The sequence below is a fragment of the Dendropsophus ebraccatus genome, chromosome 7, assembly GCF_027789765.1.
Source record: "Dendropsophus ebraccatus isolate aDenEbr1 chromosome 7, aDenEbr1.pat, whole genome shotgun sequence".
NCBI lineage: Eukaryota > Metazoa > Chordata > Amphibia > Anura > Hylidae > Dendropsophus > Dendropsophus ebraccatus.
In genome coordinates this window covers 108,627,171-108,644,237 of record NC_091460.1, presented here as the reverse complement: position 1 = coordinate 108,644,237, position 17,067 = coordinate 108,627,171, and the positions used below count along the sequence as shown (strand labels likewise).

The 17,067-nt window shown below is 42.1% G+C and overlaps 1 protein-coding gene across 2 annotated transcripts in view; it reads right to left on the bottom strand.

Annotated features, from left to right (window-relative positions):
* TNKS (tankyrase) overlaps positions 1 to 17,067 on the bottom strand; it is a 138,303-nt gene that overhangs the window by 55,639 nt on the left and 65,597 nt on the right. For both annotated transcript variants that reach the window (XM_069978117.1, XM_069978118.1), the window contains exons 5-6: positions 16,120 to 16,195; positions 1,171 to 1,265 (exon numbers count right to left, since the gene is read on the bottom strand). In XM_069978117.1, coding sequence (XP_069834218.1) covers positions 1,171 to 1,265; positions 16,120 to 16,195 — 171 coding nt within the window. The remainder of the gene's footprint in view (positions 1 to 1,170; positions 1,266 to 16,119; positions 16,196 to 17,067) is intronic.

Here is a 17,067-nt window from a genome sequence, read left to right as displayed (position 1 = left end):
TGAAGATGTCACAATAATATACACAACGTATATAGAATTAGTTCTGGAGATTACTTAACATGCCTTTGTCTCTCCCATGTCGGTTGTTCGCTCCCTCCACTATAATTGACAACATGGGAGAATCTCCCTAACTGCCTGGTTACCAAAATTGCTATAATTATTGACATGAATTCATTGACAACAGGCAGTGAAGCTCAAGAATTGTGACACCTAGTGGCAAATGTTATAATTTAAATTTCACACAGAAAACCCTATTTTTCAAGTCAATGAATTACAAATATGCTAAATATTGATGCCTGTCAGAATATGCAAAGTTGTTTTTAATGACAAGTACTCTTTAACAGCAAGATATAGAGAATAGGTAATTAAAGGGGTAGTGCCGCGTTTAACTTTTATTCACTAAATAACACACATTACAAAGTTATACAACTTTGTAATGTGTGTTATTTAAGTGAATGGCCCCCTTCCCCGTGTTCCCCCCCCACCCTGGAAGTGTTGGTGCATTATACGCACGTGTTCCCTGTCGACCCCGGCCGCCATCTTGTGTCGACGACGTCATCTTCAGGAAGCCAGCTGAACCGCTCCAGACGTCCCTCATGCCGCCGCCCCCCCTCTGCCGCGTCAGCTCAGCCACTTGCGGCTGAGCAGCTGATGACGTGGCAGAGGGGGGCCGGCATGAGGGACGTCTGGAGCGGTTCAGCTGGCTTCCCGAAGATGACGTCGTCGACACAAGATGGCGGCCGGGGTCAACAGCGAACACATAAGTATAATGCACCAACACTTCAGGGGTGGGGGGGAACACGGGGAAAGGGGCCATTCACTTAAATAACACACATTACAAAGTTGTATAACTTTGTAATGTGTGTTATTTAGTGAATAAAAGTTAAACACCGCACTACCCCTTTAAGGTAAAACTACCCCCAACCAAAAACAAATATATGATGAAATGCCTAAACACCTCAAGTGGTATAAAAGGGTTAATTAATATCTAGGACTGCAGTTGACCACTATAATACATAGCCACCTGTCTCATTAAAAAAACAAAGAAAAAACATATATATATATATATATATATATATATATATATATATATATATATATACACACACACACACACACACACACACACACACACAGCAAACAGAACTATATATTTGACATTGTACATACCCTTTATCCTTTGCATGTACATCGGCACCATGCTGTAGGAGCAGTTGGACAATTCGGACTCTGTTGTATCCTGCTGCCAAGTGTAACGGTGTGGACTAGAAAGAAAACATTATATAGAGAAAATATGAATTTGCAAAGCTTCCATATGTCTAGTAAGATTTGTGTTATGCAAAACTAACAGATCTGGGTTAAATATAAATCCATTTTTTTGTGATGGTCAAAAGATATATTTAAACATGTTCCCAACGAAAAAAAAAAACACTTTCTAAATGAAGCCACTTGGAAAAGGGACCTATTCCCGTAATTTTTTTTTAATCAAATGACCTGGTCGGCACCAGTGCCCAGATCCTGGTGACACCATCCATATTTCAAACCGCCCCCAGGCCCTCTGAATAAGGCTTTTTAGACAGTCTCCAAACTGTACAGTTTCTTCTCTGCTCTCGCTGCTGACTCATCCCCTTCCATAGGTAATAATGGAGTCAGCAAACCTGTCTTCACTTTGCTCCTCTGTAATGAAAACGGCTTTGTCTGATAATGGACAGATAAGAAGTGTGGGGGGGGGGGGGGGAGGCTACAAGACAGCTTTCTGGAGTAGAGAAAGAGGTTTTTTTTTTTTACCTAATAAAACCTATTACAGAGTTTCTACTATTGATTTCTGCAAAATAAATTTAAATGATAGTAAGGGCCCTATTACACCAACAGATGTCTGACAGATTAGTTTTTTAGCCAAAGCCAGGAATGGATTTGAAAAGAGGAAAGATCCCAGTCTTTCCTTCATGACCTAGTCTCTGTTTATATTCTGTTCCTGGCTTTGGCTGCATAAATCTGTCAGAAATCTGTTGGTGTTATAGGGCCACTACACTTCAAGTGTAAACAACTGATCAGGGGATACTACTAGAGATGAGAGAACCGGGTTTGGGTTTGAGTTGATCCGAACCCGAACGTTCGGTATTTGATTAGCTGGGGCTGCTGAACTTGGATAAAGCTCTAAGGTTGTCTGGAAAACATGGATACAGCCAATGACTATATCCATGTTTTCCACATAGCCTTAGGGCTTTATCCAAGTTCAGCAGCCACCGCTAATCAAATGCCGAAAGTTCGGGTTCGGATCGACTCGAGCATGCTCGAGGTTCGCTCATCTCTAGATACTACCTGAATACAACCAAGGATGCAAATACTACCCCCAGAGCGGCTCTGATCAACAAATAAGGAGGCAATAGCTTCTCCACTGACCTAAACCAATAAAGGTGCCACACCTATAGCGGTCCGTCTAACCATCATTTGGACAACAATTATCTGTTCCCTACTCCCTATAATCAAACTCTTAGGTGTTCAGGCATTCATGTGAGGAGAGGAGGGGTAAGCCGCAGCCAGACTGCTCTGGCTTATCCCTCAAAAAACATAAAGGTCAAGCAGTGAATATCCATTACACCCCGTCTCTACTGATATACATCTTATGGTGTCAGCTGTGCGTTCAGTCGACTTTAGTGAATAAAGTGCATGAAGGGTCTTAAAGGGGAACTCCGGCAAAAACAAATATTTTCAAATCAGCTGGTGTCAGAAAGTTATACAGATTTGTAACTTACTTTTCAAATATCTCAAGTCTTCCAGTACTTGTCAATTGCTGTTTGTACTGCAGGTATATTCTTTCCAGTCTGACACAGTGCTCTCTGCTTCCACCTCTGTCTATGGTAGGTACTATGGAGAAAATTGTCAGACTGGAAATAATATACCTCTTCCTGCAGGATATACGGCAGCTGATAAAAACTGGAAGAGTAAAGATTTATAGATTTATATTTTAAATAGAAGAAGTAAATAACAAGTCTATACAGCTTTCTAATATCAGCTGATTTCCAATATTTTTTTTTTGCCACAGTATCCCTTTAAGAGAGCAGACTTTAACCCCTCCATTGCTAAAAGATTACCAAAAAAACTGTAAATACCCCTAAACCTCTCTAGACTATGGCAATGTACTGTGTCAGCCGTATCTCTGTATGTAAAATGACAGTCACGGGTAACTACTGTCTTACCTTGAATTTTCTGCTAGTTACTATATTGAGCATAGACACTTAGAAGGCATTTACAGGGAATAATGCCCGCCTGAGTGCCTGCCATGCTGTCCAATTTCAACAGATGGTAGGCAATACTTCTTTATAAAGTGTTTTTTCCCCCCTTTACATTATGAGTTTTACAATAAATCCCAAGTGCTAAAACCTGACAATCTGTGGACTATACTATAGCAACTATGTGGGAGTATCTTCACTGAAGTTTGTAAAGAAAACTGTTAATTGGAAACTGTATATATGTGACAGCCTCGCACACTTACCCACTAGTTCTCGCTCTCTCTTATATAACATGAAGGATTTTTTTTTTAGTCTTTGTTCAGATGAATCATAAACACACAGTGAAATGATTAAGGCGGCAGATCCAACGTCATACATTTATGTGTCTCAGGGGAAGGCATCATTTGTGGGTGTCAGGATGGTCCATGGCCCACACCCCTGAACTGCTCATATTCTCATTCTTTTGAACTTTATCTGCAGAGCATTTCCCATCCATCTGGCACATTGCGGAGATTCATTGTTACCTGCTATACCTATTTTCACTTTTAGAGATCGGAGCGACTGAAGCATGCATGAGCCGGATTGCTCAGCATTTAAATACCGGTGGGTGACGAAGTTGGGTGCAGTCCTAGAAAACATGGATACAGACTATAACAGACTATAACCTATGGTTGTATCCATGTTTTCCTGGACTCCCTAAGGCTACATCGTACATTGTGAGCATGCTCCAGTCGTGCTCATCTCTAATCTCTATATATACTGAATTATTTGTATTGATGTCACCAATGATTATACCTACAATTTAGTAATAGGGGCTATCCGTTTTATAGTATTTTACATGTAATTTATTTGTCCCCCCCCCCATCCTAAGTTGTGTATCCACTGATGGTGTCTTAATTGTTTTAAGGTTTTGTTTTGTGCAATTTGACCTAACAAGATTATGAATTGGAAGAATTATTTTTGTGACTTCAAAACTGAGTGCAATCTCTTTGCATAGCTTATCTTTCTTTTGATATTAGTGTGTTTGGGCTATCGGACCTTTCCTTTCCTCTTCCAGGTTAATACTAACTATTCCTCCCCTCCCCCCCCTCTCCATTTGCAATTTGTAGTGTGCTGCTAAAGATCTCATGTCCGTCTATAGAGACCAGGAGCACAATATACTGTGCAAATCCATACACTATTTATCTGCAGAGTTATACACCCTCCCCTTGTCTCTTCTGTGAGCAGATTAGCTAGTGTCTCTAGGGTATCCTATGAGATGCAGCCTGATCTCTCCTGTGTGTAACAGATGACATGGACAGAGATGGCAGCAGAGAGCACTATCAGACTGGAAAGAATATACCACTTCCTGCAGGACATATAGCAGCTGATAAATACTGAAAGTACACTAAAAATCTATATGACTTCCTAAAACCTGTTGATTTAAAACAAAAAAAATTGCCCTGGTACCCCTTTAATCAAATGGATTTCCAAACCTGCTATCTGTAATATGCAGGCCAGACCATTATCAGTGTTTTTGTCATTTCATCATGTTAATCTTTGTGGAACATCATCTTTCAGATTATGAAGTACATGAAATAATTATTGCACGGCCAGACTGTGTACAATTTACTTTCTGCCCATAAAACTTGTAATCTTATTTATCAACAAGCTTCATTACAATGCTGGAGTATAAAGGTGACTCTGAAGGATAAAGAGGCACACAAACTGCATGCGGCTCCATTGTAGGGGAAGAAAGCAGCACAAGGATACTGCCTCACCAGCTCGCTGCCATTATCTGTCACACTGTCAGCCATTCCTTTAGCTGACAGCCTAGATCTTCCTCATAAGTATGTAAAATTTCCAAAGGAATGACATTTTCTAGATAAGAGAATTTATTTGGCATATCTATTCTGCTTAAGAGCTTTGGAAATATCATCAAAGTGTTCTCATGACCCCTAACCAACAGAAGGGATATATTTCAACCTGCTGCAAAATGAGAGGTTTCCGCTCTGTCTGTGAAATCCATATCACTGTGTGATGTTGCTCTTCGTGTTATCGTACTGAACAATGCTACCTATATCCAAACTTTCCCACCAACCCCCATCGTTGCTGCTATTGCTAATGTTATATCAAACCCTCAAGGAGAACTCAAAAAGTTAGTGATCCAGGTTGGTCCGACACTATCAGACCACTGACTGCTTCCCTAGTGTCCTGGCAAAGCACTGATTCAGCATTGTGCCCGACTGCTGAGTGACCTGTACAGCGACTGATAGCTGCACAGTCCTCTCCCTCCTCCTGACAGACATTGAGCAGTGCCCTGATGTGAATCACTTCCAGATTCCTTTATGTAAAAGCCCCTGGGAACTTACCCAGAACGGAGCTGAAGGACCTGCAGAACGGTCATTGATGTCACAGTAACTTCAGGTACTGTAGATAGTGGCAATCTAAATCAAAATTTGTGTGTATGATGTAGCAGTGCTGGTTGTGTATGATGTAGCAGAGCTGGGTGCATGCATGCTGCAGAGGTCTGTATGGGTACAAACACACACACTGTATACACAGCGTATTTACTGCTGCGATACGCAGCAGATTAGATCTAAGTAACTGAACACAGCATCAAATCTGCTGCAGATCTGCTGCGTATTTGCTGTGTATACGGTGTGTGTGTGTTTGTACCCTATGTGTGGGTATCATGTCAATAAAGAGTGTACAAGCGGGCCTGTAGTTTCAATAAACTTTGACCCCTTCACTGCCTTGGACTACCAGGGAAATTAAATTAGCATGATTTTTCTCCCCTGTTTTCAGTTGTCTAAGCCAACAGTGCGTCCTATAGTCAGGTGCATCTTACAAAGTGAAAGATATAGTAATTATACAAATACTGCGATTGGTATAAAACTGTGTTCTACAACAAGGTGTCAAACTCTGTCCCTTTAGCTGTCGCAAAACTACAATTCCCATCATACATGGACAGCCAAAGCTTTAGCTGTCCAGGCATGCTGGGAGCTGTAGTTTTGCAACAACTGGAGGGTGGCGAGTTTGACACCTGTGTTCTGATATAAAGGCACAACATCTAGAAACAAACGTCATTGAAATGATGGACTTGTCACCTTACACGCAGCGAGCTAAATGTAGGCCATTTGCTTCTGAAGATGAAATACATATTTGCATATAAGCAGATTCCAGCTTGCATAAGAGTCAGATATTGCTGGAGGCTTGTATGTGTGGAGCTGAAGACAACAGATTCCCATTTTCCTCAGCTGTGGATAGAACCATACTGACACCATCTGCCATGATTCTGGAACTTGACAGCCTTTTCAACTCGGAGAGGTTTTACACACGATTGTTTTCATGACGATGCTGCAACATGAAGCCGCTTTGGTGCTGAGGCTCAAAGGGAAATTATCTCCTTTTGTTTAATGGAAATTCCTGAATGAAAACGGTTTCTGACCACATTGTTAACAGATTATAGTGCTGGCTGTAGGCAACACATAGAAGGAGATTTATCAAACATGGTGTAAAGTGAAACTGGCCCAGTTGCCCCTAGCAACCAATCAGATTCCACCTTTCATTCCTCAGACTCTTTGGAAAATGAAAGGTGGAATCTGATTGGTTGCGATTTTTTTTTTTTTTTTAATCAACAGGGGTTGTGATCGCAAGTAGTTGGACAATATACTCACTTTTTTTAAAAAAAAGTTTTCTTCATTTAAATTAGCATTATTCATATGGCCAAACTGTGGTCCATGCTCCCTCCGTGCTGATATTTGGTCTTTTTTTTTTTTTTTTCAAACAGAGAAAAGAAAAAAACAAACGCAGGAAGTCCCAGACCTTTGCATGCTGACACAAAGAAAGACACCTGTTCATCATGCAGGTTGTATATCACCCGTAGGTGCTTACCAGGAGACAATGCTCTCCGATCCACAATTGTAGACACATTTATATCCCATTATCCTAGTGCAGAACGTAATTCTGGCATGGACACGCCAGAGGTTTACGGAACACTAGCTAGAATTGCTGATCTATATTTTTTGAGGACATAAATGCAAAATCAGCGAAAAAAAAAACAAAAACATGGACCCGCAATTCTAGCTAGTGTCATCATTTTGACCATTCCTCCTTCTTTACTAGTAAAATATAAATGATATAGATGATAGTATTGATGAATCTGGACAGAAAATCGCAGACTCAAAATTTGGGGGGAGATTTATCAAACATGGTGTAAAGTGAAACTGGCCCAGTTGCCCCTAGCAACCAATCAGATTCCACCTTTCATTCCTCACAGACTCTTTGGAAAATGAAAGGTGGGATCTGATTGGTTGCTAGGGGCAACTGAGCCAGTTTCACTTTACACCATGTTTGATAAATCTCCCCCATGATCTTCTAAAATATACTGATGTATGAATGAGGCCTAAGGCCTTAGAAGCCCTATGCCTAATGGAAAAAATTGGCAGCTATAGCTATGAAGCTATAAAATAATTAGCTATACAATCATTATGGCAGAGATAAAAGGAATGGAAATGCTCTCCCAGAAATCACTAAGTTGGAAGGGGTTACAGGAGTCCTACAGTTGTAAAGACAGCATGGGATGTAAGATACGTTCACTCTACAAGGAGAAATATAGCCCAATAAGCTGTCAATAGTTTTAAGGTCAACAATGAGTAATCACCCTTTGGGACCTTGTATTCAATACACTTTATGTAATAAAACATTCGCACTTCGAAACCAGTGAAAACACAAATAGGAAACATTGCTAAGGGCCCCATTTCACGGGACGATTATCGTTAAATCGTTCGAATCAAATCGATAATTGTTCAGTTGAATAGCAGTTAATGATTAACGTCCAAACGAGAAATCGTTGATCGTTTAATAAGACCTGGACCTATTTTCATCATTGCTCGTTCGCAAATCGCTCGCATTGAATAAGACGTCGTTTGGTCGTTCGCAGTAGTGACTAATGCAATAGCGACGACAAGACGACAGCAAGAACGATCATAATCGTTACCATCGTTCCATGTAAAAGGGGCATTCCACTCAAATATAACTTTTCATATGTTGCTGCCCATGGTGAGACTAACAATTCATTCCATACTTCTTATTCAGTTTATCAATTCAGTCTCCTTCCCCAAGGTTTAATCCTGTTGCTTTGTGAGCTGTTCTCTCCATCTCTGCTCTGAAATCCTCTCCTTTTGTAAACAAAACCCTGGCAGACTGTATCTGCAACTTTGTGGCAACTCTGTAATGCAGTGAGTTTATCAGCAACTTGACCTAAGATTACCCCCCCCCCCCCCCCCTGTTTACATCAGCTGTCTCGAAAGGGGGAGGGGAAGAGGGGGAGATGGAATGAAAAGCTCACACAGTTTTCTGTGTCTTTGGCACAAAGTAGCAGAGTCAGAAATGGTGGAAGGAGACTGAATACATAAGTATGGAATGAATTGTTAGTCTCATCATAGGCAGCAATATATGGAAGTTATGTTTGAGTGGGATACCTCTTTAAATGGAACCTTAATGTAAAATAAGTTTTACAGCAGAGAAGGCCTAAAGAAATATATAACATATCTGTAAATTAGCTTCTCTGACCTATAGATGGGGACAATAAACGGCAATCTCTAAGCCAATCATAAAAGGTCCTCTCAATATCAACAGACTCAATCACCATTTTCTGTCAGAAACGTAAAGATCCTATTATAGTCAAAGGGGTCTGTTTACCACTGGTGTCAACTGTGTAGAAAGAAAATTTTTATTTATTTTTGGCTAAATGATAAATGCATTTCAATCACACTCTTGAAAAGAATGCAGCACCAATCATATTGGAAATCTAGTATTCTACCATTTCCAGTGGGAAAACAATAGCCCACCCCCACTTTCTTTATCAAGAATAATGGGAAGAAAGGATAAACAAAATAGCTCTCACACTACTTAGGAAAAGTGGTGTCCCTTCAAGTGGGGGTTTCACTCCATTATCCCTTTGACCGACATTGATAGGCCTCTCACCTGCCAGCCAACACCCTGCTCTGCACTAAAGAGGGTCAACCACCCCAAAACATCTGTCTGCAGATGGGCAATCTTTCCTTTTGGAGAGATTTTTGCCTTGGCATATATCCCCAATGTTTCAATAATCATAGATTGAATGAAACAATGACTTGAAGGGATACCACTATGCCTAAGTGGTGTAAGAACTATTTGCATTTCCTTTCTTCCCAGAATTCCCAGTGGTGCAGAAATGGCCTTTAAGTCTCCTTGTGTCTTTATGGTGGACCATACTTATGGAGAACTGGAATACTTTTGACCCAAGAGTAATGTTCATTTTTAATTTGCTGACTAAAAATCTCTTTACTTGTGATAGAATGTAGATTTATACAACGATTCCCAGCAAGCACCATGTCACCCAACTCCATCACTCAAACAATTGTATAGAGTCACGTATAGACAAGCATCCGCAACCCCATCGTCACAAAGCCGCCACCACCTTTCCTTGCCATGCTCTATTTGAACACCATGTGTCATGTCAACGTGATCACTGGAGGTCTAGTACACTGTCTATAGCAGGTGACTAGGGAACTAATGTCATAAGTGTGCTAGGGAAGGTGAGTATTGTTTTTTATTTTCATTATAATCATATCTGCAAACAAGAAATGCACATTATTTGATGGGGATCTGTTGTGCAGATTTCAATGCAGATTTTTTTAGGAATTGCTGTGTGAACATACTAACAAAAAATGACCTGCAAAATTCTGCAATTCCTTTACATATGAATTTACCCTAAAGAGCTTAATCTAAAGCTATTACTTCTTCTCATGGTAGACATCACTGCTCCTATAGGATCTTTTGCTGCACGTTCCCTTCAGGTAACTTTATTCAGCTAAGTTAATTAATCATCAAAATAAACAATTTGAAAAATCCAATGATGCAAAGTAGGACAGATAGAGGAGTTTACAAAAGGATGAAAATCTCCACCACAATAATGGCCTGACAAGGCTCATATTTACTAGGCACCTGAACACTTTATCTCCAATACATTTCTCAGTAATTTCACTGGAGACAACAATAATAATCCCCTTAATGTGCATTTAAGGAGCAATTCTACAAAGAACTGCTCTTCAACTACACAATCTGCACCACGGGTAGGATCATGTAGTGCAATATAACAGTGAACGCTCAGCAGTTTCTTGACTACAGTGCAACCCCACGGGTGCCACAACATGGTACCAAATAGAGTTGAGAGAAATGCATGCACACCATAGATGTTTATGGGGGAGGTTGAGCTCCTAATTAGACATGACTGGCAGATCTGTCTAGCCATATAAGAATATACAATAGAAGTGGAGCATCGTTAGAAATTGAACCCCACCCATAATCTAAGCTTGTGTGTGATAGGTTCCTTTTACATGAATTTGGCCATTTTTCTGCATAGCATCCTGACTCGCACCCTGAAGCTGCTAAAAATCCTCATTGCCTCATCCACTCTGTCTCCATTCCTCGGTCCCCCCCCCTCCTTCTGAGACAGTAGTCACATGATCTCAGTCTCTTCTGTTGCCAGGCAAACTAATGCCTTATATGTGACCACTGACATCACACAGTGATCGCCTGGCTAAGGAAGTGGGGAGAACAACAGCATCTCCTCAGTAGTATAGAGGAAAGGAGACTATCATCTCTCGCTCTTTCTAATCTATATAGATAGATACTGTGTTTACTGTGCAAAGAAGAAGCAGATCAAGCCAGTGGTGAGCAGATACTACAAGAGAGGGGTGCTGCTGGAGATGTAGCTTCCAGGCCCACGTGCCATGATGTAAAACTGGGATTATTTGTAAAAATTTGAATCTGGGGCTAGGAGCAGCGTAAACCAGCAGGAAAGGTGTCAAACAATCTGTGGGGGAACTGCAAGTTCCCCCATATGCTTTCTTGTTAATTTTATTTTTAATGGGATCGCTGAAATTTCCCTTTAAGTCATAAAACATATGCCTCTATGATCCTCGGAATAAAGGAGTCCCCACACTAGCTAAGCACTGAGGTATCGGGGCTGCAACATTTTTGGCAGAAAACTACAAAACAGCCCTTTTCCCTTGATCCTTATAGTGTACAGAGAGGAAACAGCACAGAGTTACTGCAGTAGGGCTAACACAATATAGTTTATTTTCCCATTTAAGCCCTAGTAAAACATTTCTAAACACATGGGATGTCGCTTTAAGGAGTGTTCTTGTTTAAGCAGCAATTTTCTTTTAGTGTTGCGCTTTGCTAACTGTAGTGGTGCAGTTTTCTAGCATCCATCTCACTGTGCTGCCAACACTACTTAGCTGGATTATCAGTAATTGGCTGTTAGTGGTATCAGAAGCAATAATTAAGTGAATGGAACTAAAAAAGGTAGAAGATGGGAGCAGACTGCTGGTAAGAGACACACGGGCCTACACATGAGGAATCCCACCTCTTATTAAGTTCCATGGTGGGGGTCAAATTAAAAGTCTACAGCGTGAGTTCCACTTTACAGTGTACTTTCAAGGCACCCTAAGGGTATATTCACACGGACGGGCTCACAGCGAGATTCTCGCTGCGAGCCCGGCAGGTCCTGGCAGTTCCCATACACTACATACTTGCTGCGGTCTAAACGACCGCAGCGAGTATGTAATTCTGCCGCCCTTAACCCCTTCTGCTCCCGCCCGGCTCCCCCGCTGTAAGCATACATTACCTCTCCTCGCTGCACGGGTCCGGCGTCCTGCTCTCCCTGCCCGGCCAATCAGTGGCTGCAGCTGGGCAACACACTGATTGGCCGGACGGGAGAGCAGGACGCCGAACCCGTGCAGCGAGGACAGGTAATGTATGCTTACAGCGGGGGAGCCGGGCGGGAGCAGAAGGGGTTAAGGGCGGCAGAATTACATACTCGCTGTGGTCGTTTAGACCGCAGCAAGTATGTAGTGTATGGGAACTGCCAGGACCTGCCGGGCTCGCAGCGATAATCTCGCTGCGAGCCCGTCCGTGTGAATATACCCTAAGGCTGCGTTCACACTACGTATATTTCAGTCAGTATATGTATATTTCAGTCAGTATATTTCAGTCAGTATTGCAACCAAAACCAGGAGTGGATTAAAAACACAGAAAGGATCTGTTCACGCAATGTTGAAATTGAGTGGATGGCCGCCATTTAATGGCAAATATTTGCTGGTATTTTAGAACAACGGCTGTTATATTGAAATAATGGCAGTTATTTACTGTTGTATGGCGGCCATCCACTCAATTTCAACATTGTGTGAACAGATCCTTTCTGTGTTTTTAATCCACTCCTGGTTTTGGTTGCAATACTGACTGAAATATACGTAGTGTGAACGCAGCCTAAGGGTGCCTTCACACCTACCGTATCGCAGCAGAAAATCCGCTGCGGATCCGCAGTGCGTATTTGATGCTGTGTTCATTCATTTAATCAAATCTGCTGCGGATCTGCTGCGGATCCGCAGCGGATTTTCTGCTGTGATACGGTAGGTGTGAAGGCACCCTAAAGGTGTTTTCCAAGTTGATAGCACTAATGGCTTATGCACCGGAGGTCTGTCGATCAGCTGTTTGGGGAAGCCGCTGCACCTGCACTTTATACACAGCAAATGGTGCCAAAAGCCCTGTTCCAGGCTGCTCCCAATATACAGCAAAAAATCAGTGGGTTAACATTTATGAGAATTGGTCTGCTGGGACCCCACCAATCTTGAAAATACAAAGAAATTAAACCCTATAAAAAACGGAGCACATAACACGTACATGGCCACAATTCTCTATGGAGCATCTGAACATTGCTAAGCACTGAGCATGCGTTCCAGTTATACATGTGCAGGGCAACAGCAAACCTGCTGATAGGTACCTGTAGCTAGATAGGTGGTAATTCAATTGCTACTCTTCTTATTTTTGCCCAGTGCATTGTTTTCAAGTATTTTTATAAGCATTATTTAAAAGAATAATGCACAAATAAACCCGTTTGGTGCACAAGGGGAGTTTCTCTGCCCCTCAGTGCACCGTCCTGCTCACCCACCAACTTGTACGTACTTCTACTTATACATATTCATATCTGCATAAGTAGTGACTCTCTGTTCTCTCCAGATCTCGCACATGTGCAGTTACAGCCCTATGTACGGCAGTGGGGGTCAGATAACTGTTCAGCTACAGGTAACTAACAAACAGTAGGTTCATAGCTTTCCTTTCAAACCAGCAATTTATGATTTTGCACTATGGCAATGAATAAGTTGGCACTCTACATTTTCTGACGCCAGGGGCACATAGAATGTTTAAAAAGTCTTTAGGAGAGGCAGTCATCTAGGCCAGTGGGCCCCAACAACTATACACGTAAGAACAATGTACCATCAAACTCATCATTTATAGTTTATGCTGACCTTAAGGTGATACACCAGTTCTTTGTGCACACCGTATACACAGCATGCACAAAAACTGGTTGTGAGGACTTCACTAAGGCCTAAATTTATCAAAGTGTGGGAAATCTGAGTGTAATTTGCCCATAGCAACCAACCACAGCTCAGCTTTTATTTTACCACAGCAAAAAGAAAGGAAAAGGGCGCCTCCTAGTGCAATAATGTGATATAAACGTGCACAGAAATTTTCCTCCAATGCACTCACCTTCAGTTGTGCAACCAATATGAGCAAAACACTATGTCACACATGAATCAGATACCGCAGCTCAGTACAGGATCGTCCACACGACGTATGGAGTAGAGTACACAAAAGAAGCCGGGTCCTTATAGGACTAAAGGAGCCACATATGATCCTCTAAAGTGCATGGCGTAGGTAAAAAATTACTAGGAATAGGTGGTCACTAGTGAAAACTGCATCAGCGGCTACCAAGTGTATGAATATATAACTACCAAATTGGTAGAAACAAAAAAGGTTTTTAATTAAAAGTTGTGACGCGTTTCGGCACTATAATCCATCAGTGCCGAAACGCATCACAACCTTTTTTGTTTCTACCAATTTGGTAGTTATATATTCATACACTTGGTAGCCGCTGATGCGGTTTTCACTAGTGACCACCTATTCCTAGTGATTTTTACCTGTGCCATGCACTTTAGAGGATCATATGTGGCTCCTATAGTCCTATAAGGACCCGGCTTCTTTTATTTTACCACAGCTCATTAAAGGAGTGGTGTCATGAAGCAAAGAAGGTATAATCAGACTGTACCACATACATATATGTAAAGGAGAACAAATGTGCTGTATTTAGTAGAGCAGCTTACATCACTGGACCATTTTTCTTCACCATATTTCAATTCACTTCCTGGGTTGCTCTCTGACCTGTGACCCTCCTGTTGCCATGCAACAGTGCAGACAATTTTTCACAATCCCCCTTGCTTGCATGTGCAGTGAAACCAGCTGCCAACACTAAGGCCTTATTCAAATGTAAAAAATGTTTGTGATTGTGGATCTGCGACCGCAGAAAATTTTTTAGGGGAAATTGAATCCTATCAAACTATTCAGACGATGTGTGCCGCATTCCGCTCTCTGAAAAAATAGGACATGTCCTAGTGCGGAGGTGAACTGTGGCACAGATCCCCTAATAGGAGTCTATGGGATCTGTATTTTTCACTGATTCCACAGATGCCATCTGTGGGATCCATGAAAAAGAGGGATCCCAAGTCGCATATCCACAGCGAGACCACCCACTTCCTGCACGCCCAGTGTGCTATAGAAGCGCCGTCCTCAACTTTGTGTCCCTCTGCTCTGGTCTGAAAGAGTAGTAAAATGCTTGGAAAAAACTTAAAGCAGATGTGGTTGGTAAATCTACAATAAGTGAATGTAAACCTGCCTGGGATAAACATATATCTATCCTAAGATAAAAAGTAGGGAAATACTAAGAGACTGTTTTCCTGGACGGCAAGATGTAACAATATTATGCTGGACGCGTGAATCTGCACTACTCTGTCACTACAGTTCGCTGATAATCAAACCGTTTCACCACTCACAGTATGATATTGTTACATCACCCCGTACAGGGAAACAGTCCAGGACAGGCACTCACCATCCGTCTCGTCCGTGATTCAAGGACCAAACACGGGACATGTGAATGCAGCCTAACAAAACAGATCAGAAGACTGGAAGTGAACTGAGCATGAGGGACCTAACCTAGTTGCTGTCTGGCGGACCACAGCCAAGAGCATCAGTTAATCAAAACAAAGCAGGACATGGGGAGGGATTATTCAGTCTATACATTTTAAGAAATGCATGTACATTAGAAAAATTTCATTTAACATAAGGCATCACCATAGAACTAGTTTTTTGCGTGACATTACTACTTTAAAGAGGATGTACCACCAGATACATCCTCTTTAATCTGAACAGACGGATCGAACGGTGTCGTCACGGGAAAGCCGGTGTAGCGGTCAGTTTTCCGGACAGCGGCCCGGTTCCCGTTCACGGCACCGTTCTATGCACCAGAACCGGCCGGTGCCCAAGCACTGGAGGTAGGCTGGTCCCCCCCTAAGTAGGAGGGAATTCCCTCCCCTCTATGATGCGGCTCCATTCATTCTAATGGAGCCGCGTCATACAGGGGAGGGAATTCCCTCCCACTGGGGGCGGCCCGGCCTACCTCCAGTGCTTGGGCACCGGCCGGTTCCGGTGCATAGAACGGCGCTATGCACTGGAACCGGGCCGCGGTCCGAAAAACGGAGCGCCGCACCGGCTTACCCGTGACAACGCCGTAAGCGTGGTACATCCTCTTTAAGATCTAAAACCTCAGGTGTCATTGGCTGCTACACAATTTTTTGGTTTTATACAGATAAATACAGCCAGTAGAACAGTCCATCACAGTTTTAGGATCACATATCTTTATTTATATGAACACAACATATGCAAAATACAGAATTCTATCATTTACCTATATGACTGGAAACACTGTGAAAACAAAAACACCCAGCACTACGTTGCTCACCTTGCGCCCATCGCTTGCATGGCAGTTGACATTTAAAGGTGTAAGGAGAGCCATGAGTTTTTCCTCATTCCCGCTCCTGTAAAATGGAAATTTAGAAAAAGAGATGACATTACTGGGATTGGAAATCCTTGGATATTACTCTGACATATCTGTAAACACGTTCACTCCATTTCTGGCTGTTGACACAATTCTTAAAAATTGGGCACGGAACTGGCAGCATTGGAAAACTTCAGTTTTATACAGAACTTGCCAAAAAAACGTGCCCAAGCATGTGATATGTACTACAGGTGCCAGGAGGAGCTCTACCTGCTCCCATAAGGGCCACCAGGTTTTTAATGCAAAAACTGGCAAAATAATAAGCTGACAGATACTGCAGCATAAAACGGAGCTAAAAAAGCAAATGTGCAAAATCTGTTGGGAGAAGTCCGACATCACATGTGCAGTGAGCTCATTACCAGAGACTGTGACAGAATGACACTGGTTGAGTATCATCATTGCAGTAGATTCCAACACTCCCCAGCAACAAGGAAGGGAATGGGGGAACGGGATAAAGATTGCCTGGGCTCGTGCTCCTCTGCACACACTTTGTGTCAGGTCGCTTAGATTTAATGTGCAGTTATAGCCTACACAAACAAAATAAGGAGAAGAAGCAGCCTTGTCCCAGTGTGGAAGTCATTAGGTGGCAGTCACCAACAATATACACAGTGGATGCTGTAAATACCAGTGCTGTGTCCTCTAACTAAGCAACTGGTCAATGGCAATGACTTCTTGTTTTCCCTTGTCCTTCATATCTATGCAGTTTCCCAGCATTTCATTCCTGCTCCACAATGTCATACACACCTCCTCCATGGATTTCACTTTCTCATTGGATCTTAATTCAATTTATTTTGTATTTATCAAGATATTCACTTGAAAAGCAGCTTCTTAATATTACTTTTACATTTCTAA